Source organism: Anas acuta, chromosome 1 (genome assembly GCF_963932015.1).
Source record: "Anas acuta chromosome 1, bAnaAcu1.1, whole genome shotgun sequence".
NCBI classification, from domain to species: Eukaryota; Metazoa; Chordata; class Aves; order Anseriformes; family Anatidae; genus Anas; species Anas acuta.
The window spans coordinates 166,637,356-166,665,069 of NC_088979.1; the positions used below are offsets into that span (position 1 = coordinate 166,637,356).

Consider the following 27,714-nt stretch of genomic DNA (forward strand, 5'->3'; position numbering starts at 1 on the left):
TATAGACATTCTTATTTCAGGTGAATTCTGAAGTCAAGTGAAAAGCTGTTAATCAACTCCAAAGCTATCTGAATCTTACTGACAAGGCAAGCCAGCATGAGAATATTTTTGTGAGTTTAACTTTAAACTTTACAGTAAAATAGATTAAAACATGCTTCCGCTTTGTCTTGTGATAATGGTCTGGGGCATTTTTTTTATCCCCTGGCAGAGCCAGATTAATGCAGAACTGCACAGACCTTGACTTCAATGCTTATGTGTTTTCTTACAGTGCCTACCAAAAGCCACAGGACTTCCCAAATCCTAGTGCTGAATTACACTCTTGCCAGTGTGTTTTGAATGTTCTGCTTTCACTTTTCCATTTTAAATCACGTTGGGAAGAGGCACGTAATGTGACCAGAGGGTGCAGGTACCTGTTGGGAGTGGCACACGGGGAGGCACCTGGCAGTTCAGGGCAGGCTCGGGGCAGACTGACACGACCACTGCTTTGGAAGTGTTGGATCGCAAGATCTTTTAACAGCAGGACAATTTCAGGATGTAGGATGTCAACAAATGGAATAACGAAGTATCAGGACAAGGAGCAGCAGTGGCAAAGAACTCAGGGTGACAGGACAGGGCTCATCTCTTCTCTGGCACTGGGCCCAACTCCGCGGGATCGTTGTAGCAAGGGCCCAGCAGCAGGGAGCGACAGAGCACAGCCACTGCTGTTGCCCCACTGACTGCTCCCAGCCCAGTGTTGGTAAGAACAATTATGTATATGATGCCAAACTTTAGGGCTGACTGATATTAACCAGAAGACTTCCATTCTTACTGTTTCTTGCTTTCTACTGACATTTTCTCTAAATGCAGACTGCGTTAATACTTTTTTAAACTGCTGCCATCCTTGCTAGCAGTGTGGGTTTGAACCTCCAAGTCTCATTTTGATGGGGATCACATTGTGGTGTTTAGTTCTGCTTTACGTTTGTTTGAACAAAGCCACACAAAAAAACAGCCACCAGGAAAAATAATAATAAAAAAGGTGGCAAACAAGTTCCACAGGGCTTCACAGGTTGTTCTGCAAGTCCAGCCAGGTAGCTCCCAGGGACTGGCAGTTGTTTCCAGACTGGTAGTGTTTTCCTTTCTAAAACCCCTTCCCTCAGCCCAGGTCAGACTGGTTCTTCCATGTTTCAGCTGAATCCAGTATTTTGTCTGCAGTCAGCCACTTGGTTGGGATCCAGCACTTGCCCCTGCTCCAGGATGGTGGATCCCAGGGCAACACAGAGCAACCAACCCTGCCAGAAGGTCTAATAAAGGAGGCCATGCTTGTTCTAAAGATATTTTCAAAGAGATAAATGTGTATGACATTACTACTTCATATTATCAGTTAGTCACATGGCAAGTTTCCTGATCACACAGGGAAGCAGAGCACCACGGTTATCCAGCACGCTGTGTTTCAAAGAAAACTGAGGCTTAGTCCTTGGTTGTAGTGGCAAGGTATTCATACTGACCCAATTCCTCCTTGGGGGTGGAAGTTCAAGAAAAGCTACTGAATAAACGCTGTCCTGCTGGAATTTGCTTTGCTTTGACAGAGTTTGACAGACCTGTGAGTACCTAAGCACAAGATGCCACCTGCCTGATGGTTTTCTTTCCACATTCCTGTGTTTCATCTTCATTTGGGACTTGCAGTAGTTACTGAAGGTGGCTCCAGGCTTGGGAGCTCTGTAGGGCCCCAGTCCTTGTGAATTCATGTACCTGCTCTACACACCACAACAGGCCATTAATTCTGAAAACTGCACAGCCCCTCCACCCCCCACCCATCAAAAAAAGTATTTAAATGGAGAGAGATTACCCAGTTATGGTAACTTTGGTACCCTATGGTAACCAAACCTCAGTGAGACCTGGTTAAAGAGTTCTCATACACGAAGTGATTGCAAGATGTTATTTATTAAAAGTAAATTATGCCATAAACATACTTTTACTTGAACTTCTAACACATCTAAAAATCAAGCAAAGAATGAGGACCAATGTTTCATAATTCAGTTAAAAAAAATCAAGTGTATCCTCTTGAGGTTGTGGAAAATATGATGTGGAAAAATGTTCCACTTCAATATGAAAGGAAATTTAGTGACAGAGTTACCTCATATACTAAAGGTACCAATAGCTCTGAAGCAAAAACAAATACTCAGGTGTTTTTAATTTCTTTGGTTTTATCCCAGCTCCTCCTCATTTTCCCTTTTACTTCCTACACGTTCTTTCTCTCTCTCTATCATATGGACAGGCAGTACTCCTGTGCTCCTTTCTCATCTCAGCAACTGCTCTTAGTGACACATATCACTTCGGAAGCAGATAATCAAATATTGTAACTTCCTTCCTGTAATATCTATTAAAAAAAAATAAAAAAAGATGGAAGTAATAACATTTCCACAAGGTGTACCCCAGTCAATACAGTATACTCAGAGTTAATGCTGTCCCTTTGAGAGTTCAAGAGTGTTCAGATCTTTCTAAATATTGAAAATTTAGGAGTGGAAATTTCATAAACAACTCAGTGCCGTCACTATGAAGATATGACAAATGTTAAATTCTCAATAATGGCTTTTGAAGGTCCTACCTGCAGGAGTTCATTTGGATCACAATAATTCATACGATAACAGATCAAAGCATTTTATGCTGCTATGTGTTTTAAATTACAGATGTCTTCCAACTGTGACAAGCTAGTTTTAAAATGAGACTCATATTAAACAGTAGTGAAAAGCAGACTCAGTCTACTTCAATGTTTGACTTGAAAGCATACTTTGTTTCAGGAAACAAAATAATAAAAAATAAGACATTTAATTGAAAGCAAAAGTATCTTACAAAAAAAATGTACTTCTTAATTCTAGAAATGACAAAACATTAATAAAATCTTAAAAGATTGCTAATACAGCGTTTATGTAGAAGCAGCATAAATCCACTCAGTCCATAAAAATCTCTTGTGTTTACTGTTACAGATTAAGTGCATATATTCCTTTTATAACCATGTACCTTCCCATAGGAACACTGGCATACATCAACCACACGATTTGTTCATTTCAGAAAGCTTGCATAAGGTTGAAATCTCGTCTATATCATTGGAAAAGACAATTAACTAGGTCCAATGATAAACTCCAGATTTCAAATGAATAAATTTGACATAGGAGGTGTTACATTTTTTGAATATTCTTATAAGAGGTGACAGAATACACAATCCAAATCAATTTGGACAGGCAATGTACACCACATTTGTAAAAATAAATAAATAAATAAATCAGCTATTTAACACAAATATTCATCTATCTCTGAAGATAAAAAGAAAAATCTCTTATACGTTAATTGTACAGGCCCTACTTTCTGAATGTCTCCAGTTATTATGAGGATATTCATAAAGTTTAAATGCAATCTATAATGGCTAAATGACTTCTACATCTTATAATTAACAATGAAAGATGGAATCATCTAATACAGCAGCCCAAGCACCAGAAGTTAAATTCCCCCTTTGAAATGCTTTGCCAGTAAGACTCTCCCCATCCCTAGAGGATAACCTCTGTAGCTTCTTTGATTGAAGCTATCACCTGTGAATAGCAGCCCTGAACAAAATAGAAAAAACTTACATGGCTTAAAAAGAACTAAAGAATATGGGTTACTCAGAATGCTAAATATTATGAAGTAATTTTACGCTTACAGAAACAATGCTCATATTTATCAAAAGATGAATGTGAACGCAAAACTGTAATATTTAATGTTACACAATTTAATAAGTACCACGTTACGACAGTGTTAATAATCTTCTTATATAGCATTAATTAAGAAATAAGAATTTCAAACAAACATGGATAAGTTTATTATTCTTATTGGAAAAACTAGTGCATTTTTATTCTGAATTTAGTCTTTTGCTTCAAACTTTATTATAGCATTATCGTAGCATCACTTTTGCGAACCCTATTTTCAGGGAGGTGGAGATTGTATCAGGATACAAAATAGGCAACAAGGCTTACTTCTCTTCCCCCAAGTATTTCCTCAAAACCCTACATACTGCAGATTATGGCAAATACTAAACCAAAATTCATCCATTTCACCCGTGTTACCACTGCATAAAGCTGCAGAGTATTTTGTGCCTGGCTTGAACAGTTGCAGTGCTCTATCACATTGGTAAATGTAGATTAGACGACTTCTATTTCCAGCTTCTTGCTCTGCCATAGAGAACACAGAAGCCAACCCTTCAGCTCCATGAGGATAAAAAAAGTGCTTCGCCTCATTTGGCAATGATCTACACCCACTTAAAGAGCAGCAAGAGCATATTGACAAAACCTCTCCTTTGCCTTGACAGATGGCTACTGCCATATGAAGCTTGTAGGCTAAATAAGTTGAGATGGAAAGTCCTTTGGCTCTCTCAAAGGTTCAGATCCCTCTCTTCAAGAGAGCTCAAAGAGCACTCTTAGGAGTCTGTAAGTACAACGGAATATAACTGAACCACACGTAGAAAGCCTTAAACCATTTCAACCTCTTGGCCAGAAACACCATGCCACACCAGGAAGCGCCAGAGCAATGAGTACAGAAGAAAAAAGATTTACTGCGTTGTTGTCTAGTATGGATTTTCCAGATATGTGCTCGGAGTCTTTTGTTTGGTGGTTGACAACCATGCCAGTGTTCTTGTCAAAACCTGGGAAAAGAAAAAGACTTCATTTTAAAAAGCCCACGAAAAGAAACTTAGCAAGCAAATGTGTGCAACCTCCTAGGTTCAGTTTACCACTGTGGTGCCAAACCTCAGCACGAAAAGACACCAACAAACTGAACTGAATTAGTTAAATCTTACCACTTAGCCAAATCTGGTAGATTCAAAGAATAGGATGTATGTGCAATGCTTTATGTTAGAAGTTGTTTCATTTGAGAAGCTGCGCTTCTACAAGGTCTACCGATCTCTTTTCATAGCTCCATAACAAAGCAAGTTGTTTTTGGCTAATTCAAAAGAGCTACAGAAAAAAAAAATCTTCAAAGCTTTATATTTAAATCCCAACACTTGCTATGTTTTAGAAAGTCTTAAGTTTCCTCGAAAGGAAAACTGGGACTACTTTTCATAAATATATACCACAAATTTACATATATTGTAGATTCAGAGTATAAACACATAGAACAGTAACAGCAAGCCTTTACACTAGCTTGGCTATTTACAAGATAGGTATAATCTCAGCTTGGCAACATAGGAAAATCTTGGTCTAATTCTGCATAGCTGATGAAGCAAAGTTTTCATGTGTGTGTGGTAGAGAAGAACTTTCTTTCAGGAACAGTAGGAAGCACAGACTATTACATAAACCAAAGCTGTAAAGATTACTAATACACAAAACTTTGACAGAAGAGATAGGCAGCACTGTCATATTTAAAAACTAATAATAATAAACTTATTTTAAACTTGTTCTCCAGCTTTCAGAGTCCAGAGCTTCACTTCCATCCACACACATTTAAAGTATTTTAAATGTTTTAAATAAAAAATAAAATAAAGTATTTTTAAAAAACACAACAGTTCCACAGTTCTTTGTTACCACTGCTATATTTATGTATTTTTTCAAGATGCTACAGGGAGACTGGAGTAGTTCTTATGAAAGGACATTGAATATGGGTGGGGAAAGTGGGTTAAAATAAAGAGGGACACATAAGCTAACAGAGTGTACAACCGTGAGCAGCACTTCTTCGTCTATATTACAGTATGTACAGCATAGCATGTATGTGTGTATGGTATGTATTCTCCAGCTTATGAATTTGGAAAAGTTAAGGAACTTGAACACTGTCCCTGCTGCAGCTCAAAAAATAAGTTGCTGAGCATGGAAAAGTATCTGAAGTGAAGAAGAAATAGATGCTGACAAACGCAGACATGCATTAGCTAGGTTTACCACATTCTCTTAATGCATCTGCCTCATTAGAAGAAGGAGACGTTGCCTGAGTGCTTAAATGTTCCCTCCTTAGTACAGAAGTATTATATCCAAAAATTGCTCAAATGGTTGAGCATTCCATTTTGTTTTGGACTTTACTGGATCTACGAAGAATAGAGCATAAAAACTGCTGGAAAGCCAAATCTACAACATCAGTTCTCAGTTTGCAGTTCTCACTGTGATGGTAGCTTCAACGGGCTTCTATCTCTCAGACAGTTCATCTCCAAACTCACACCCTGACTTCTACCAAGAAGTATATTTATAGTAAAATCTGAAAACTTAAATTCTCTCTGCAAAACAGTTGATGAAAAAAAATGTCAGATATAGTCTTTAAACAATTCTTAAATGTAGGACTTAGCCTGAAGGTTGCCTGTACTTGTTGTTCATTCACAATGATCCTGAAGATCAATGAGTGAATAAATACTGGAATTATTTATAATCATCCAGACAACAATCTTTTTAAATGGACAAGAATTTGTTTCATTTAAAAAAAAAAAAATCAGCTAGTTTGCAAAACACTTAATTTACAGGAAAGAGTATTAAGCAGTTGAAAAAAAAGAACGTAAAATACTGTGCACATCTTCTCAGAGCTCCTCTTATTTAATTCTTGAAGTTGACACTACCGGTAAGTCTCCAGAGTACGAAATGGAGACTCAGCAGTTACCAATTAGTCTGAGTGAATGGATAAAATTAAGCTGACGTTTTCTCTCATAAAAGGTTACCATAATTAAATACACAGAAAAGGAGGAGGCAGCGACTGTTTTTTCCAAGGTAACATGCTGGAGATCTCTGGTCTCTTTCAGCTGTCAGCAATACAGTAATGTAAGATAAACAAACCAAAATGTGCAAAAGGAAGAGGATGAGAGACACAAGGACCAACTGTCCTTGCTCTTGTTTTCATTAGGGTGCCCATTACTTTGTCTCTCTTTGTCCTTTGTGATGCTAACTCTGTATTTTTTCCCCACTTAAAAATTACCTCCTCAGCCGTTCCTGACATTTAAGTCCATTTTTAGGTTACATTAGGAGAGGAAAAAAACAAAAAGAATAAGATTCTTACCACTGTATTGCATTGTAGCTCCCAAATACGAGTCAACAATTGATCCCAGCAAGCCAGCTGCTGCACCGAACACAACAATTGGCCATTGTGGCGCGGACACATCCAGGTCACTCACGAAAATGAGCTGTGTTATGAAGTAGGCTGTTCCTACTGCCATGCCACCAAGCAAACTTGAGAGGAGGCCCACTAACGTAATTCCTCCATTAGTACCTAAAATCAAACAAAACCAAGCTGATTTACCGACTTTTTCCTACAGACTTAAATTTATTCAGATGTTTCATATGAAACCACAACTATGCTCATAGTCATATTTCTTTCTTTTATCCATAAGACTCTGCTACCAAGGCTTTTATTTACAATTCCCACGTGATGCTGAGAAGCTTACCCTGTACCACTACGGCCTGTGTATTACTTTCCAAGTCTCTAAGGTTATCAAGAAATATTCACTAGCAATAAATTAAACAAAAACAGACTGCACACTTCTCAGTGTCACCTGGTATTCGACTGCTGTTAATTACGAAGGAAAAAATTTGCTCTAACACAGAGCTTGAGATGTGCATGCTATTAAAACAACGCCTCTTTCAGAGGTATACAAAGATGTATTTCACCAACACATTTAAAAGAAAGAGCGAAATCCCTAGAAAAGAAGATGAAAGCTTTCTGAAAAAAAAAAAAAAGAACACTTATTATGAGAAAAAAAATGTCCATGCATTTACATCATGGCCCACAAGATCTAAAACTGAGAACAACATGCCAGCAAGACTCAAAAAACACAGTGCTTTAAGGCTGCAATGTCATCTGCAGGCAAGGTTTCACAGACAGAAGGTTCATTTTACGTACCCTCTGTAGTACATTAAAGGAAATGAACGATTTGGTTAAGAAGTGAATTTTCTGTAGCATCTGCATTATATCTGTATGTATATATTTATATTTTCTTCTATTGATTGAAATTTTAATGACTGAAAAATTCAGATAACTTGTAGTCTTTGCATTATCAGCAGTATAAAGGCTTCTAATAGTACCAGGGACAAGAAGTGACAGCAGTCACTGAGGATGATTTTAGCTCACAGGATGCTGTGTTGACGCATCTCACAGACGATATGCAGCAGAAACACAACCGAGTAAATCACATTTCACAGAATGCATTCCTGCTAACATTTTCTAATCTCAGATTCCTAATGTTTGCTTTTCTGAGGCTTTTTTTGAATTTTTCAAGTTGGACACGTAATTCAAAACAATCAAGAAAATATTAAGACAAGAACATGTAGAACAGATAACTCCTCACCTACTGGAACTTTTTCCCAGGTTGTTATCAACCTTGGCTGGCTTTTACTCATAACACTACCAATCTCTGACGCCCATGTGTCACCAGCAGAGCATGCCAACGCTCCCAAAAGCGATAAGCACATCCATGATGCTGTGTATTGTTTTGAAAAGTCTATTGGAATTTCACCAGGTCCACTTTCTATCATATATAAGATAGCCAGCTCAGTAGGAACACCGCCATTACAAAATACTTGTAACCAATTCCTCTGTCCACCTAAAGTGACAAAAACTAAATGTTAGCATTTTAAGACAAAACACATTGAAATGGAACAGCAGAAAGACAGATAAAATTAAATTTAAAAAGACAATTTCAAAACAGAAAATATTTAACAATTTACATAATAGGGCAGAAGAAAAAGGTAAGTTGCTCGCTACATTCAGGGGGATAAGGGGATGGAATGACAGGAGCGTTCTCTTCTTTGGGTGTTACATCTCATCGGACCCTTTGAAATACAGTGCAATATGCAGTATTTACTCTTCACAAGGGATCTGACAAAATCAAAGTGTTAGGGCTTACCTTCTTTGTATTCGGAATCTATTCTCTTCTTTATATCTTTTTTCCATTTAGTAAGCTTTGAAGAAGTAACAAAAAATACAAGCAAAGAAGTGAAGAAACTGTAATTTGCAACTGTAAGGATAAATCCAACCACCAATCCTACAAAGAAAAGAAAAACACATCAATATAACATTCTTTCATGTAACAACTTAATCTCTTTAGTATGATCTTCATGATAAGTGATTGTCATGATAAATCTGAGATAAATATGCAGTAAGGGAATTACTGAAGCATTTAACACCTGTAACGAGAACTCCAGAGACATCTTCACTGACATAAAAACAGTTACTTTTACCATTTTCTCTTAACTTTCAAAGCTAAATTGCTAATTTTATTGCTACTGCTAAAGCATATGACTCCTTTTGAACACCTTCTGTTGCCACAAATCAGCAATACCGTGCAAAAGACAGAGCAATAGAGAAAAGCCGAAGGATATCTAATTGAAATTTACATACCCTGCCCAAAGAATTTGATTGTTCGTATGAGTAGCATATAGACAGCTGTGGCAGCCTCTCTATCCCCAAGTTTATCTTCAGTTTGGGGATCAAACCTCTCCCCCACACAAGGTCTCTGAGATAAACCAAATAACCCTCCTCCATATCTTAACAGCTGCTACTTTTCCCTTCTGTTTTCTCTTTTTTCCCCCGTTTTTTTTTAAATCTTCTTTATGTTATTTTCTTAAGTATTTGAGCTCCTGGATGTTTCTTTTCCTACCTCCTCCACAAGAGAGGTCAAACTCACTGCCCACTGCATGATTTCAGTTCTCCCTGACTGAAAGAAAATTAGCTGTGTGCAAAATGAATGCCAGTATAAGCTGGCTAGCAGAGCTGTTGTACTAAGAGATAAAAGCATAGCAGAAAACTTTGTTAAATCTAGAAAATGCTTCCTTTTAACTCACATACAAAACAAGATTTGCAAGATGGGTGACACAGGTGGAAAGGATGTGAGGACTTGCTTCTTTCCACTGACCATCAATTCAGACACCACAAGACAAAGGTCAGTCACCCTGCCCACAAGTCTTGCATCACATTTCAATGAACATTGACTGTTTTTTTTTCTCTCTCATGTGATCAAGAAAAAAACATTGCTGAAATGGTCATTGGCTTGAACTGAAGAACACATTTAATTTTCTTCATATTTGCGAGAGGCCAAAAATGCCTGGAACTGTTGATGTTACAGAAAGGAGAACCCTGTTATCTTTGCTGGTTTCCTACCAGGCAGGTAAGGCTGCTGGCATGGCTCAGTTTTAGGCTATTTCTTTACCACTGCCTCTTGCATTTCATTATCTCTAGATATGTGGAGCAAACAAAGCCATGTAGATTTTACTGCACGCTCTATTTAAGTTCAAAACAACCTTCCAGATTTATATAAATCTAATGACAGTATTTATCAAATGCATTACAAACAGCAGCAGAAGTTAACTTGATTAAAACATAATTAAAATCACTATAAATTCAAATGTATGCTTACATTTATTTTTTAATATAATAGAACTAGGTAGGAAAGTCTTAAAAGAATATTATGTACAGTAAAAAGGGACTTAATTCAGTTTATTAAGCATTTAACTTAATAACCTCAGAAGAAACATACCTCCCAATGCACCACTGTGGTCAAGACTCTTCTTCTTAACACCCTGTGTAGCAATCACTAGTGGAACTGTGACTGAAAAAAGCCAGCGCCACGGAGAAATTGGTCGTAAATTACCTGGTAATTTAAATAAAATGGTTACAGATCATCCTTATAAGCCTTTTTAATGCCTTTATATCTGAAAAGTATTTTTCACCTTGTATGCATTTAAAATCTGATCTTAATAGAAATTGAACCTCCTTACCTCTCAAAAAAAAAGTATGTTTATGAATGGAAGACCAAAATACCTGCAATTTTCTACTCCTTTTTTCATTCAGCTTTCACAGAAAAAAATACATTAACTAAAATTAACAAATGGCAAATGTGTTAGAAATAAACATAGTGAGTTTTTTCATTCTAAAAAGGACTAATAACATCAAAAAAATAACATTCAAAATGTTAAGACCAGCTGAAATCTGTCTGAATAAAACGGATATGTTCAGATATTAGAAAAAATATGCCATGTAGAACAGAGTTTCAAATATGAATAAAATGCAAACTAAAATCAAAGTTAACAAAACATTAGTATTCCTTTCATGTAAAGAAACTATAAAGCAACTTTAAGTAAACAAAACAGGTCAAGAGCTTCCTTCAAAGATCATGTTCATAGAATCACAGAGTGGTTTGGGTGGGAAAGGACCTCAAAGCCCACCCAGCTCCATCCCCCTGCCATGGCAGGGACACCTCCCACCAGCCCAGGTTGCCCAAAGCCCCATCCAGCCTGGCCTTGAGCACCTCCAGGGATGGGGCATTCACAGCTGCTCTGGGCAACCTGTGCCAGGGCCTCACCCTCTGAGTAGAGAATTTCTTCTTTATATCTAATCTAAATCTACCCTTTTTATTTTAAAGCTGCTACTCCTTGTCCCTGCACTCCCTGACAAGGAGTCTGCACCCAGCTTTCCTGGTAGGAAAAGGCCCCCTTTAGGCACAGGACTTGTTCTCACATGTCCATCAGTTGTGTTATAACTGAACAAATCACATCTGTTAATGATGACGATGTTTTGTTTTGGTTTTTATTTTGATCAAAGTTCAGCATACACGACAACATTATAGAGAACGAACAGCACTGTCTGCAGTCACTAATGCTTTTTAGCACTTTTCTGCTATGAAAGGAAACTCCACCTTGCCTTTCAAGCAAAGGCAAATAGTAGGGATTTAAGGAAGTTGTTACTGTTTATCAAAAGCTTTAGTCTGGTAGCTCTCAACAACGAAAAGCAAGCAGACTTCTACGTCCCTTGTTTCATCCATGTATGTATCCTGAAATATTCCTAGGACACACGTACTGCTATCATTTTGTTGTTTGCACCATCAAAAAGAATTTTACACTATGTTAATGGAAGGATTTCTACATGGCTGACAGAAGACTCCAGGTGTAGATTCACATCTTTGTGTAGAGGACACATCTGCGTGTACATAAACTAGCTAGCAGGTTGTGTTTCTGTAGCTTTGTATTTCTATCCTTTCTATTTGTATGGAAATTTTACATATTCTGCAACATATTTAAGTGCTTAGTTGAGCACAGTGATGCTTTAGGTCTTCTCATAAAACTAGCAGGAAATCCACATTTCCTTTATACACTAATTCTGTTCTCCTGCTAGTCCATGAAAAAAAAACACCAGTTTCTCACATCACCACCAATGATTTGTACTGACATTAGAATGGAAGTTTAGATGTTTGGACTTCTGTTACAATAAAAAAAAAAAAAAAAGAAAATTCCTCTTTTGTTGCTACCCAAACCATTTTGTTTCCACACTAAACCCGGCTGAAAACGTAAGAACTAGCACACGATCCAGCCAAACGTCTGACTCAGCATCCCATTCTGTGATTTCCTATTCACATGCTTTCTGCCATTCATGACGTACAGAGATGCCCCCTTTCTGTGCTCAATTATAATTAGGAAGTCTTCTTCAAATGGATGCTGTTACCTGCACTGATCATCCTTGTTCCTTGCTGATCCCGCTGTGATGGGATGAACACAGGTGTAGGCAGTGCTTCTGTACATGCAGACCCCATGAATTGACTATTATAAAATACTTTTCCTTCCTTACCAGCAATCTATTGATTTTATTTTTTTTTGGCAATGAAGTGTGTGTCCTTCCCAAACAAAGATGATAACATATTAAGTAACCTGGACAGTGTAATTGCCCTCCTCCTCATGACCTGCTTGTACTGACTGAACCAGGCTGCTGACCTCCTTCAGTCATGCAGCATATTAATTACAGAGAGCTGTGGTGTAAAATACATGTATTTGCTGTTCTCTTCTTCCATTACTACCTGATCATCTTTATTCACAGTAACCAAGCTCTTGGGTTCCCCTCTCCCCCACAGGAGCACATCTCCACAGGGAGAATTTATGTTTCTCAGAACCTGCAAACACATCCATTACCTTTACAATGAGTGTTCTTATGACTTTATTAACCATCATTTTTTTTTTTACCAAAAGGGCTAGCTCCAGAAACTTTCAAAGAAAACTAGGAACACTAAGAACAGCAAAAGAACTGAAAAATTAAGCTTATTTCAGCAAGACCCAGGCTCCCCTGTTAAATCACGACTTTTATGGAACAACAGATGCTATAAACTTTGTGTATCATCTGTCTACCTTTTCCTTAAATACACAAGTCTGGTGTTGCACATTCTGATTTCTATCTAAACATTTATCCTCAAGTGAGCTTCAAGTTATCTAGTGCAGTTCTCCCAATTCTGTCTGTTTCTCTAATCCGTGGAATTTGGTTTAGCTGAGGATCACAAATGATTCAGACTTGTTATTCTGTGCTTTCAGTAGTCCCTCTTTACTGCACATGCACGTGCACACAGCCTCTTCCCAACCTGGCAGTAGTATAAGCAATTAACTGCACACCTTGGTCTCTGGAGCCTTGCAGAGACTTGTTTAAAAACATGCTGCATCCAACAGTCATGTCTTCTACTACATATTTACCCTCAAAAGCCTCTGGTATATTTTCTCTAAAGAGTCCCTGGACTAATTGTTTTCCACTTCTATGTTCCACTGTTTACTTTTCTCAATTTTATCTAGAAAAAAAATCTCAGCATCGCTGCAATCAAATGGTTATCACCAGTTTCGATTACTGATTCATTAATGATATCACTTTCAATATCCTTATTATTAGTCATTCCTTAATGTACAGGAGTTGTTCTTTCATCTTTTAGCCCTTTATTTATTTTAACAAGTGATTCTTATTATTTAATTGATTAATTCCTAATAATTAATTCATATTTAGTGACAAGACACTTTCCCTTGGCTTGCACAACATGTTCACATAAGGAATTGTCTTCTTTGTGGTGTGGTATATACAGCATAGACTGAAAACATGTATTTATGTTAAGAGTTATCCTTTTTCCAAGAGTTATGGTACCTCACTTAGTGGGGGAATCCTTTCTACTGCTTTGTGTTCTCCGACAGTAGCTGCAACAGAACTGTCACGTTACGGAAGTCCTGAGTTTTCACATGAGTGTGGATTTTGGATTTACACGTTTTGCTAAATGAACGGTGCACATGAGGTGAGGGGTGGCAAAATTGACAATGCATCTCTGTGCTTCTGTTTACTTTGTTTACTAACTACCATAATTTAAACAAAATGAACTTCCTGTGCTATGGCCATATTCAAGTATTTGACTGTAGCTTATTATTTTTCCTCACAGAACAATTAATAATGCATTGCGTTAAAATCTATCAATTCATTGCTTTCATAGAATCGTATGAAAACAGTTCTACATAATCACAGTTTCTGTATTTGAAAATAATACTGCATTTTTGGAACTGAAGAGAAAAATGACTTCAGGCCTAGTATTAACATCTAAGCAAAAATGGCTCACCTGTTGTCTTTGTTACACAGAAAAAAAAAAAAAGCCAGTTTAGAATGTTTTGAAGTATTTAATTGGAAAGTAATCAAATCATTTTACAAGAAATGATTGCTTTTAATGATATTCTCCACTGACAATTTTTAAATTTGAACACTTAAACCACCAAGGGAGACTATTTGAACAACCCTCAAACAAAATAAAAATGGTTTTCAAAACTTCAAGTGGTTTAATTTTACAAACAAAATTAATTGAATAAAAAATACTTTGACATATTTTATTTTAAAGATACTTACTCATCAAATTATCTACAGTGCCTTCTAAAATATTTTTTCTTGAGTTTCCAGTTTGTCCCTTTCTTAGTCATTCAAGTCATTATGATGTGAATTTAAAAGAGCTTGTAGAACAGGCAGACAATGTCCCACTCAGCTGTCATATTTAACACGATTCCATAAAGCACCAGTGTCCATAGCAACTTATCTTCTAAGGAGATGATTTATCACCAACATCCTAAACATATTCGTTTCCTTCTAAAATTCCAGAACAGTCACTGAAATAAAAGCTATTAATAAAGCTAATAAAGGAGTTATTACTGTCCATTTAGAGGGTATATTATTTAAGTCATAGGGTGACTCAATAAATCTACCGCCTTAGCAGTAAGAATATAAGTATATTAATACCAACTTATTTTTACTTTAAATTTGAAGACATACATTTCATTGGAAACAATCTTAGAAGTACGTATTTTAGAACATAAAAATTTCAAAGTACAAGAAGAAAATCTTGTTATGAGTTAAAAAAAAAAAAGTCTTCTATTTCTGCAGCCAGAGAGCCAAGAAAGCTATTGATTATGTCCTGAACAACATAACTTGCTCTGATAGAATTTCACTTCCAGAAAAATGACGAAGTCAGTAGGTGAAAGTGACATAACTGCTGTCTAACACATTGTCCCTTTCCATTCTTTTAATATTGATACAAAGCTCTCAAAAATGTATCTTAAGCCGATGACTATCCCAGCCAGATTTCAAGTGAGTTTTGTTTAAAAAGCCCAGAAACTTACGAAAAGTTAATTGTTGATGCAGCTTTTGAGCTAAAACAATAAAAAGCATGAGGAATGATTTTTTATATCTGCTGTATGAATATATGACATCACAAATCTAGCATTCAACTGGGTCTCAATCTGATAGAATAAACATTTCACACAGGCACAGCAGCTTGTCTTGCTGGAAAGCTGAACACGATGGTTTTCAACAAGAATGCTTCCATCAGCAGTACCTACAGTTTTGCAGCTATGCAGGCTCATTGGTTTAAAGTAGGGCAAATGCATCTGACAGTGAAACGCTAGTCATTGCAAGCACAAAGGTTCTCAAGATGAACAAACTTCTCTTCTGTGTACTGGAAAATCCCAATGCCACACCAGGCACGCAGGTGAGCCTTGCAGCCAAAGGTTGACTCATAAACTCAAAGCAAAAACACCACCAGGTGTACAGGAAGTGATCTTCAATGCTGTGTAGCCTGGCATTGCTAATTACAAACCAAGTAAATTCTTGGTATCTTGACTGTGAGCAGTATCAGAACATAAACAGATTCTCTTGGGCTAGTTAATAAACACAATTTTAAACTTTTAAAACTGACTTTGTTGTATATCCTTAGGGAAAAAACATTGTTAGTACTAAGTTACTACTATTATATTTAGTAATTAAGACTGAGATAGAACATATTCATTACTTTATCATGGATTCTTTCATACTTCCGTTTTACACATATGTTGGTGACTTTTTGGTGCTTAACCATTACTATGAACTATAAACAGTAAATTAATAAATGACTGCTTGTAGCATATTTTTATTTGTGGTAAATTTCATTGCTTTTACAGGCTGAACATCAGTTCTCTCTCCAACTTCATTAAGCTCACTCCTACTATATGTTTCATTCCCCTTCTCAAGCCAAGGCACTGGGTCTCAGAGAAACAGACAACAGAAGTCCTATGTCCTTCTTGTTCCATAGTCCCCCTCCACAAAGAGGGGGAGTTGACTCTAGTCCCCTCCTTTCTATCAGTCTTTAGTCCTGCTACATGTGGTATCAGGGTTCTCCACTCTATCAATTCTCAGTCATGTTAGACAGCAAGGACTGGTATACCCTGACTAGTGGAAAAACTGGGAGAGCTATACCTGTAGACAGCAGATGCATAAATTACATCATTAAAAGCATGCTTCAGACCAACTTGGTTACCTCAAAATGAAATTAACAAAACCTGTTTGTCAAGCCTGCTTCTTGCATACCTTCTGTGCGTCTAGCATCCCTCTGCAAGCCAAAGAAGAACTGTCCACATAATACAGATTTAATGCTGTAAGAGACCTAATAGCTACCCTAAAACCTGAAACAGTGAAAAACACTTGATATCCAACTGCTGCTGCAAGAGGCAGTTTATACAGGTGGTGGTGTATTTATTCTAGCTCCTTTTGAATCCAAGGTGACACCTAGCACCTGGGCGTGCTCATGCTGCATCCCTGGGCAATCAGCAAATATGCCATGACACTGAAGCTATTCCTGCATGAAATTAACTGAGGTCTTAAGGACGTGTGTTTACTTGTCTTGGGAAAGCAGTTAAACTCTTCTAGGCTTGAACTGATGTTGCAGGCAGTAGTGCTGTGTTTACACACTGCTGTAAAAATGGTCCTAGCAGAACAACAGCTCACAGAAAGTACCAGTGTCCCTGTAACCCTACACAACAAACCCACACACAGCCTGCTCGACTTGCTTAAATGGAGCAGAGCTGACAGTGTGTACCCGTGCACCCCTCTCTTCTTGCACTAATTCCTCTGTTTCTCTTTTCCTTGACCCCAGAACTCCTCCTGCATGCCCTGTTCAAAGCCTGCAAGTGCATTTTAAAAACTTTTCAGTAGGCCAGTGCTCACTATCGCTGCTCTCCCTGACAGAGCAGGGTACCAGCTCACAGCAGGACTCCTGCCAGCTGTACCCAGGAGGAGAGGGCTCTGCAGGAGCCTCTTCCAGGTTCCTGGGGCTGGAGTGGGGAGCGGAGGCGGCAAGCTCCGGGCCCCAGCCCGGGACGCAGCCTTTGGACTCACCGTAGTAGGTACTCGCAGTCATGGAGACGATCCAGAAGGCCAGGGAGATACAAATGAGCAAGCTCAGGATGATGATGTTCGCCAGCATCTTGAGGTACTCCTTGAAGAAATCCTCCTGGTAGCACGACATGGAGAGCCAGGAGGAGACCGCCTGCAGGGGAAGCACAAGGCGCAGCGCATCAGCCACACCGCCGCCCCACCCGCCCCGCGGCCGCCGCTCGCCCCCGGCACCTACGGGCATGGCGGGGGGCTGCTCGCCACCACCGGCACGGCGGCGATGGCCGCCCCCCGCCCGCCACACCGAGCGCGGCCGGCGCCGGAGCGACCCCGCACGGCGCAGGCTCGGCAGCGGCGAGGGCAGGGACGAGCTGCGGGCGGCCCCCGCCCCGCCTTCCCCCCGTGTCGCCCGGCCACGCCGCCGGCCTGCAGCCCGGGGGTTGGTGTGGGACGGGCTCGGTGCGGCCTCGCTGCCAAAAAAACCCTCCGTGAGGAGCCGAGGGTCACTGCTGCGCCGTGCCGGCGGCCATCGCGGCCGCTGGGGCCGCCATTTCCTCGCTCCCCGCCGGTGCCGGCGCAGGGCCGCGTGTTGAGTGTGCAGGCGGTGTGCCCCAGCACTGCCGCTCGTCTACATGTTAAATGAAATAAACCTTTGTAAAATAAAAATCCACTTTGCCTCTCTGTGGAATAAAACCAGAGGGATGGCGCTTGATCAGGATATGAGTGTTTTGAGGAGGTTTGAAAGCTGGTGGAGTTCACTGCAAAGTTCATCAATGCACGAAAGACAGACTTGAAACACTACCCAAATGCAGCATGGAATAAAAACAAGCCAAACCTGCCCATGAGCTTTTCTGAGGGCATGCCAGAATCGCTTGCAAAACGCTTGACTATAAATAAAGCTAACACGAGTTATTAGAAGGACTCTACAGCTCCCTCTTCCACGCCTAAGAGGCTTTGTCAACAAAGCCCAGGGAGATGTGAAGCTCCACAACTTGTCCAAACCCCTCCCTTTCTTTCCTTTGATGCTGCTACCTATGAAATAAGATTTTAAGCATCTCAGAAGAGAATTCCAAGGTAACATATTCAACAGTTGTTCTGTGGAAAGCAGACTAAAAAACCGTAAAGCTTACAAACACCTGCACAGATGAGTCATTTCATGAACACCAATAACTTCAGGTGCTTATTTTCACAGATCTGAAACAGCAGCAGAACAGAGTATTTAATTATTCAGTGAGTGGCTGAGTAATGGGAAAAAGCTAATTAAAATACATTTTACATAGAGCAGGTAGCACATTTAGTTACGGGCTTTGGTTGTCTTTGAGGAACAGCAGAAGTTTTAAGGTTGAAAATTCTAATGAATAATCTGCATGTAAAAATTGATAGTTTTTCTATTGAATTTAAGAATATTTCTGGCACACTAGCACCTGACTCATCTTCGAAGCATCTTCATTCAGCATCTGCAGTAAATTTCTAACAGGATGAGTACACAGTCCAGCTTGTGGAGTCTTTTGCAACAAGAGCTTTGATATATTTTTGTGTTGTTATGAATGAAACATTCAGTTATCACTTCGGGCTGCTTCTTCAGATGTTGTCTAAACTAGTGACCATATTCTGTAAAGGCCTCCTGATAGCTGATTCTAGCTGAAGAGAAGTAGGCCTGTTCCAGAGGCTAAACACTTGAGCATTTACAGTGTATTGGCTATAGGCAAATAGAGACAAAACTTGGACCAGGTGCCTTGGACAAAGCTGAACGGACTTCATCTTATTTTCTACTATATTTATTGATAACGCTGACTGGGAACGCCCATTTTTTCTCTGAATTAGAGATCCTGAAAACATTAATACTAATGTAGTAGAACTGACTTTGGTATATCTAGCCTTCCTTCTTACCTCTAAATTTTTCTTTAAATCCCCATCTGAGATCTGGATTTGAAATCCTGGGATGAGCAGGTAGGCTGCTTTGTAAGAACAGGACACCTTTTGAAGGATAACACCAATACAACATTGCTTAGATGCTCCTGCCATAATCAACGTTAACGACTTTTGATCAGAGCAAGATCAGTTCTATGTAGACTGGTGGCTGAACGAGTAGCTGCTTGCTTTGCTGTAATCAGCTCACATAAATGTGTTCATTCAAACACACCGTTAACTGCAATAATGCTTTATGCAATTTATTGCTTACGTTTTGTTTTCTAACCTGTTGTATTGGGCTTATGTGGCAAGGTTTTGGTAGTGAGGGGGCTGCAGAGGTGGCATCAGTGAGGAGTCCAGCAGCGGCCCCATATTAAATAAGGACCAGATTCAGCTGGCTCCAAAAGGGACCTGACACTGGCCAGAGCTGAGCCATTAAGCAAAATTGATTATGCCTCTGGGAAAGCTTATTTAAGAAAGGGAAAAAGTGCTGTGCAACAGCAGCTGGGAGGGAGGGAGGGAGGGAGGGAGGAGTGAGAACCAGCCCAACAAACCTCAAGGTCAGTGCAGCAGGAGGGCAGGAGGTGCTCCAGGCAGGCAGCAGCAGTTCCCCTACAGCCTGTGGAGGGGCTCCTGGTGGAGCAGGTTGTCCCCCTGCAGCCCATGGGTCCCCCATGGAGCAGATCTCCATGCTGCAGCCCCCCCATGGGTGGAGGAGCCCCCGGTGGAGCAGGTGGATGTGGCCTGGAGGAGGCTGCGGCCTGTGGAGAGCCCCTGCAGGAGCAGGCCCCGGGCCGGAGCTGCAGCCCGTGGAGAGGAGCCCACGCAGGAGCAGGGGGTCTGGGTGGAGCTGCTGCCCACCTGTGGGGGACCCGTGCTGGAGCAGTTTGCTCCTGGGGAATGGACCCCGTGGTACGGAGCCGTGTGGGAGTAGTGCTTGGAGAGCTGCTGCCTGTGGGCAGCCCCCACAGGCTCAGTTCAGGAAGGATGGCATCCCATGGGAGGGACCCAACAGGGAGCAGGGGCAGAGAGGGACTGTGAAGGAGTGGTGGAGATGAAGCATCATGGACTGACCACAGCCCCCATTCCCCTGTGCTGTTCAGGGAAGGAAGAGAGTGGATTGGGGGGAAAAGTGTTTTTAGTTTGCTTTTAGTTTCTCACTGTTCTCGTCTGCTAACTATAGGCAATAAATTATACTAATCTCCCTATGCTTGAGTCTGTTTTGCTCGTGACAATAATTGTTGAGTGATCTCCCTGTCCTTATATCAATCCTTGAGCCCTTTCCATCATATTTTCTCCCCCTCTCCCTTTTAGGAGGGGGAGTGAGAGTGGTTATGTTGGAGCTCAGCTGCCCAGCTGAGTAAAACCACCACATGTGTAAGAGACTGATGCTGGAATTTCTGATGGAGGAAAAAAAGGTTCTTGCAGGAATCACACAGCCCTCGCTGATATCAGTGGGACTGTACAACTATGTGACCATGATGAATCACAACATACCAGCTGATGCAAAGAGAAGGCATGTTTGCGGAGCTCTGAAGGACCCTTCATCATCCTTTGTAGCTGCCATACCTGAGCTAAGTAGAACTCTTTAGAGACACATCAGACAATTGCCCTTGCTTATTCACAGACCTTGAATCTTGGCGTAAAGCCACAGCTGCTGCTCTTAGAGTTTACTATAGCAAGAAAAGCAAAATAGAATACAGCTCTCGATGCCTGGCATGGCAGAGGTGATTTCAGTTACAAATTCTGTAACAACCATGGCATGAATAATGTTGACTTTTACCCCTATTTCAGCACAGAGATATCTGTGTCATGTGGCCTTGTGCATCCCTCTTCCAGGGTTTTTGATCATATGAAACCTAGATAAGTTCCTGCAGTTGCTTAATATACATTAAGTGTTAGGGCTAAAATAGAAAATGAAAGAAACCTGGAATTAGACTTCTATATTTGGAAACTGAAAGAAGTAGACACGTTTTTGAAAGTAACGAGTCTACACCATTAACTGCTGTTGACCCAAATGCTATGTTTAAAGTCCTGTTTTCTAAATATTGCACTCTGTTTTTACTAGGTCCTGCAATAAAAATAAATAAATAAATAACAATAATAATAAGGCAGTTTTAATGGGCAAAAGTTATTTTTTTAAAGTGCATCTAGATTATAACAATAATGTGAATTTAGAATTCACATACTTAAAATACCATCTTGAATCAGTTTCGTGTTAAATCACATGCAATACATGCAATATGTACATGTACATTTCATAAACAATATTTACTTATATTTAAAGAAACATTCTCCATTCGTGCTTACATAGCTAAAAAGCTTGATAATTAAAAAAAGGCAAATAACTGTTGCTTGAAAGCTTTTCACTACACTTTTATATACAAATACATACTTGAAGTAAGAAAAATCTGACAATTAAAAAAAAAAAAATCATTAGACTTATAAGCAACCCAGGTATTCGGATGAAGAGTTCCTTCTGACATTGTACCTAGGGCTATGGGATGCAAAATACGACCAGCGCAGAGTCTAGAATTAAAAATAAGTATGGTAATTTAAAAGGACACAGGAATGTGAGGTGAGCAAAGGCAGCATGACAAACTGAAGATAATAGCATGCTACTGTACATAGCATAATTAAAATTAACTCTTTCGCATTCAGTCTTTTCCTAGGAATAAATTGGAATTTAGGTGATTTGCTGTAATATAGCTAAAATTTCAAAAGTTTCATGAAGATACTTTGAAGCAGCTTTATGTTCTGCTTTTCTTTTCTTCTACTTTTTTTTTTTTTTTTTTTTTTTTTTTGGCTCTGGTATGGTACTCTCCATTTATCTTCCTTGCTTAAATGTTATTCATGTTTGTGAGGACTCTGTTTTTGTAATGTTATTCTTAGTGGTATAAAATTAATAGAAAATGCTGATCCTACCATGGAATAATCCATTGTACCTCCCTCAGTAGTCCGTTTTACAAGATAAATATTTTTTTATAGTAGAGGGAGGATGAAAGAGAGATGGCCACTGTTTTTTAAAAACTGAACAGATGACATTGTTAAAAATTTGTTTGGAGATAAATATTGTTTGTCTTATAGTTAATATGACAATGAATGCAAAGGAACCCCTTGGAAGATTTTGATTTTTACAACTTTATTTTTCAACAGCACAAAACCCCACCATATTTAGACATTAACTTTTATGCTTTAATTTCCATGTTAACACTCCACAAGATTTTAGATTTTTTTTTTTTTTTGACTATATTTTAATGGAATCATTTCTTTTTTCCCTTTCCCTTTTAGGAGGGGGAGTGAGAGAGCAGTTGTGCTGGAGCTTAGCTGCCCAGCAGAGGAAATCCACCACAACTATACAAAAGAGATGTGGAAGAATGACGAAGGATCAGCAGAGTTTCAAGATGGTGTTGAGAGCCGGCAGCTGAGGCTCATGCTCCCATGGTATTTGGCACTGAATGAATCCAAGGTGTTTGAGAGCTCTGCCCCATTCGAGAGGCTCCTATCGGCATGCATTAGGTAGATGCTACAGGACTTTAAGGTGTTGCAGAGCACATCTGGGGTTAGATGTGTCAAGCCTTTGAACACATTTGGAGCAAAACTGGGAGGCTAGGCTCCTCCAGGAGGAACCTATCTCAATGAAAACTGCTTTGAGAAATGAATGCCAGCATATGGTGGATGAGAACAGCCATGGGAATGGCTTCACAGCTCTCCTGTTGTTCTCTATCACCTCAGCAGGCAGAGCACAGTCTCTGTTGACAGAATATTAACTATGCAAGGGAGCAGGAGTGGCTGGCTTTTAGATTTAGGTAACTTTTAAATGGTAGAGAATCATTAAGATAAATACATTTTTAGCCTGTAAAAACACATGTCCTTCCACTTCTGCCACAACACAAGTGGGTGTAACCTGTCATACATAATGATTTTAATTAGCAGTTTCATCTGTTTAGGCAGACTGGGCAGAAGTGATGGAACTATGCACATATATTTTCCTGCATAGATCACACTGTTAGATTTAAGATTTTCAGAAGAACTGTATCATGTTTACCTCTACAATATCGAGCAGAATTGGAGAATTCTGGAAAATACTGCTAGCAACAAGCATTTGTTACTAGCCTGAATTCTTACAGGCTTGCCAAGCTCCCATTGATTTCAGTTGGAAGTGAGTGCTTGAATATCGAAGGACATAAGCTGTAGTCTTTTTTTAAAGGGAAAATACTTGGAAATGCAGTCCAGAGGAAGGGCAGATGAGGGCTACTAAATTGTTGAGCTAGGTCTTCGTATAAAGAAGGCTTCAGGTAAAAAATAAAAAAGTAAATCTGTAGCATAGAAAAGAGGATTGCAAATAAATACTGTATTTTTTACAGTGGCAGGCAGAATGCTTGAGGAACTGGTGGAGAAAGGGTGGAGCATGGGAAGAGCCCTCAGGCAGAACAAGAGGTAGGAAAACCTTTGCTGAATGATGACAGCACAAAGAAAAACATTGGTAGGAATGTAGAAGTGATAATACAATGAATGGATGAACAAGAGCAAACAAAGTAGATGCTCCAGCACACTTCAACCCCAAGAGATTTTTGACTGCAGGCATGACAATTCCATCAAAAATTTCAAATCAAGTGCATTAACCTCCAAACAGCTTGGAAATCAATGTTTATTGACCTTTACTAGTCATAACAGAACGAGGCAGAACAAGGATTGAAATTGGGCTTACTAATCTTAAATGACTACTCCAACACCAGACTACTGACCCTTCTAAGGCCACTATATTATATGAGTTTTGTCCACACTATGTCCTGACTTCAGGAGCCAGCAAAGCCAGCTGGAAATAATGTTCTGATTTTAGCACATCTACATTTCCCCAAATGAAAAAAAAAAAAAAAAAAAAGTTCATAAAATTCCTAAATATTTATTCCCTGTAGAGAAACCATGCCAACAGGCTGTCAAGTCCAACTGTTTGTTGAATTTATGTTTCACTCTAGAGACTAAAAAAGTACACCAGTCTACAAGCCATTGGAAGATGATGCGCAACAGGGAAATATCCAACACACATTTCAAATATAATCTTCTTAATGGGATGGCAAGCTATACTTTCCTTAAGCAGTTGCTCAAGAACCAAAGCGCACACAGTGTCCATGTGAAGGGTTTTAAACTAAGACATTTCAAGCAGTTGCTCATCATGCCTTTATCTGCATCTGAAATAAAACGGCACTGAACGATGCAATGAGCTTTAGCAGGAGTAACCCTGCCAGCATAATCAACAGGTGGTAGTGCTTCAGTTACCAGGTCTCTAGTCAGGGCATGACTTGTACCGCCTCCTACTCGTCTCTTTTCCAACATTATTTCAATTGCTCTAAGCGAGAGGCTCCACTTCTCTGCCTTTTCCGTGTGAAGGGGGGCAGGATGCTTTCATAACAAAACAGAGCCTTACATAAACTCTGGGATGAACGCTTTGTGGCTGTGCAATGAATGGTGCAATGCCCTTCGAGGCAGTGAAGATGTGTTACACAGTGTGCAGATCTGACGCAAAACCTCAAGGCAGATGCTGCTAACACCATCAGGCTGATGTGGTTTCTCACTAATTACTATTTTAAAAGCAAGCTTGCAGTGAGAATTGCTGCTTTATTAAAGGAGAAATTGGCTCTCAAGCCCTAGTTAAATGGATTTATTTTCTTCTATTTTTTTGTTGTTTTGCTGTTTGTTCCATATTAAATTTCCATTTTTTTAATCGCTCCTGAGAAATAAATATAGCAAATGTTATTTTTTATTAGTGATATTTTTTTTTCAGAGTGGTAAATCACAAAATGCCTTGGGTTTGGGTTACCCTTACCTTGTAGACCCATCTTCTTTAAACCAGGGGATGAATTACGCTAGTACTAGTATATCATAATCACTGGACAGACCTGCTGTAGGCTACAAAGCCAGCTTTCACTGAGCTGGTAAAGACACAAAAAAGAAGCACAGATGACTAAGGCACTGTCCCTGATAGTACATCTTGCTTCACCTGCCTAAGCCATGACAGTTTGCACTGATTTTAGACGCATGGATGAAAATGATACAATTGATATTTCCGGTGGTAAGGAAGTTCATTTCAGTTGAATTATCTAATGAATACTGATGTGCTACTGGTAGTTGTGATAAAAATAAAAGGTAGTCACCGCTTCTCACATTATTGAATGTAGTCTTCATTTTTATTTGTTTCAGTTTATTAACATTAGAGGCACAACAGAGGTTATTGTTTATGTACAAAATTCAGGTCTGACTAGGGAAATACAGAAAAATAGCTTTCAAAACTCTTTTTTGCAGTTATATATCCTTCATTTAAATTTATAATCCATTATATAAGATCTAGTGAAGCATGCAAAATGCCTCAAATCAATTTCAAAGCAACTTTATTTCACTGTTTCAGGTTTCTAAAAGCATGGGTTAGCAGAAAATTTAGTATCAAAAGCAAACTGAATTTTAAATGGAATGATTTATGGTATGAAGGCAATGGTAGTATAAGATTATGGCTGAATGTTATACCACAACCGAGAAGCTGGAACATCAATTATGAAGATACAGCTCAAGTACTGAGGGTGTTCTGTTTCTGAATTAGTAACACACACTTTGCATTTTTATAGCAGTTAAGTCAGAAGAGGTTAAAAAAGCTTCACAAACATTACATTCTGCCAAAGTTTAAGGGAGGGGAATAACGCTGGTAAATATGTTGTTCCAGGTCACATGGGAAACTGAATCAAGAAAAACATGAAACTAGATGATCTGCCAGTTCTTTCTTATGCAATGAAACATTGTATTTATTGAGTGTTTTATTAAACATTTGTAAAAGATGCTGTGAACCCTAACCAGAGTCTCTGGATTCTTCACTAAAATCCATGATAATTGTGCTTCAACTTTTACCTCTCTAACTACCAAAGGAACTAGACAGCTCTTGAGGGGATTATCTACCTTTGGGGTGTACCTGGATTAAAACACACAGCATTATGAAGCCTTCCACGCATCTCAGTTATTGTAAAAGCCTGAAATTAATGTTGTCTTGGGACACAGAAGACCCTACACATTAGTAAATATGTACTTATTACAGTACATATGAAGAATTATTTGTTGCATTGTACCTGGACAGTTCAGAGTTTTCTGTTAAACCAGATACATATTATTTATTTAGACAGACATACAGGAGGATAACACATTTGTTAGGTGCAATACAGATTTAGCTATGTTTTGCAGATCGACAAAAGCAACAGGTTCTCTGTGGCAACAAGCTGCATTTCAGAAGATATGCTCTTTAATAATGAACAAGTTTTCTGTCACTAAATACTCATGCAAGTACAATCCTCTTGATTTTGTCAGTGCAGAATTTTAGTGCTAGTTCACCCAGGACAAACATCTGCACATCCAACTTTAACCACTGCTGGATTTGAAGACTTTTTCACTTTAGGAATTGTACAATTATGTAAGAAATGCAAAGAATTCCTGAAAATAAAACAAAAACTGTAGAGTAAGGAGCAAAAGTTTTGCCTAAACAAGGTGGCTGTAATAATGCGTTAAAAAGTTAAGCAGAAATATCCCTTACCTTTTAATACTTCTGCTCAGTCCAGATTCAGCAGAAGTTGCATAGCACAAATGTTGCAAAAGCAAGATGAATTCAAGTCCTATGACAAAAAAAAAAAGCAGATTCTTGATATTTTCAACAACTGAAGTCTTATCAGAAGCAATATTCAACTGCTCATTCTGCTTCTTTGCTGTGATAATTCATTCACGTTCTTTCAGTCACAAACAGCAAAGTGATACCACAGCAACTCACCCAGCCATGAAGCAGATCGGAAGTGGAGAAATCAAGCTAACAGAGAGGGTGGAGCCCAACCCACTGCTCTCACACCGAGACAGCAATAATTAAGTGATTTCTTTTCTTGTTCTTCTGACTTCAGAGATCCACCCAGTGTCATAAATTGGTATTGAAGTTGCAGGGTGCCCTATCAGTGCTTGAAACACTCCAAGGTATCATTTCCATTGTTTTTATCTCAGAAAAGGTTGTATTTTTGACTAACACCCCCCATACCTCCACAGTGCATTCTTAATTTGCTAAAGGAGTCTGCATATACTCCCTAGCATTGTCATAACAAAGATAAACAAAAGATGGTGCTCTGCTTTTCCACATACCTCTGAGATATTTCAGGTTTTGGAAGTCTAGGACATCACCATAACAACTAGAGGTTATCTCATGACTTCCTACATTTCACGTCTTCCTACATTTGGTATTTTTTCTTGATGCCATAGACACCTGGATAACATAAATGCAGAATGGAAAACTACTTGAATGGAAACAAAATCTCAGAAGAAATCTGAAGGCAACACAAAGTGAATATTTTTAACATATTGATTATTTTAGTAGAATGGGCCATGATTTTTTAAATATATTTTGCA

At 39.1% G+C, this 27,714-nt stretch overlaps 1 protein-coding gene across 3 annotated transcripts; it reads right to left on the minus strand.

The window, feature by feature from the left end:
- Window positions 1-1,901: 1,901 nt before the first annotated feature.
- On the minus strand, window positions 1,902-27,104 carry TMEM19 (transmembrane protein 19). Of its 3 annotated transcripts, none has more exons than XM_068669192.1 (7): window positions 26,864-27,104; window positions 17,386-17,536; window positions 10,445-10,558; window positions 8,816-8,953; window positions 8,258-8,512; window positions 6,973-7,182; window positions 1,902-4,651 (listed from the first exon to the last, which is right to left on the minus strand). In XM_068669192.1, the coding sequence occupies exons 2-7, from the start codon at window positions 17,513-17,515 to the stop codon at window positions 4,488-4,490; spliced, it is 1,011 nt and encodes a 336-aa protein (XP_068525293.1). In that variant the 5' UTR covers window positions 17,516-17,536; window positions 26,864-27,104; the 3' UTR covers window positions 1,902-4,487. The 3 variants fall into 3 exon arrangements, with proteins under 3 accessions (XP_068525293.1, XP_068525292.1, XP_068525294.1); XM_068669191.1 differs by lacking the exon at window positions 26,864-27,104 and adding an exon at window positions 17,621-17,966; XM_068669193.1 differs by lacking the exon at window positions 26,864-27,104 and having other exon boundaries at window positions 17,386-17,910.
- Between the last annotated feature and the right edge of the window lie 610 nt (window positions 27,105-27,714).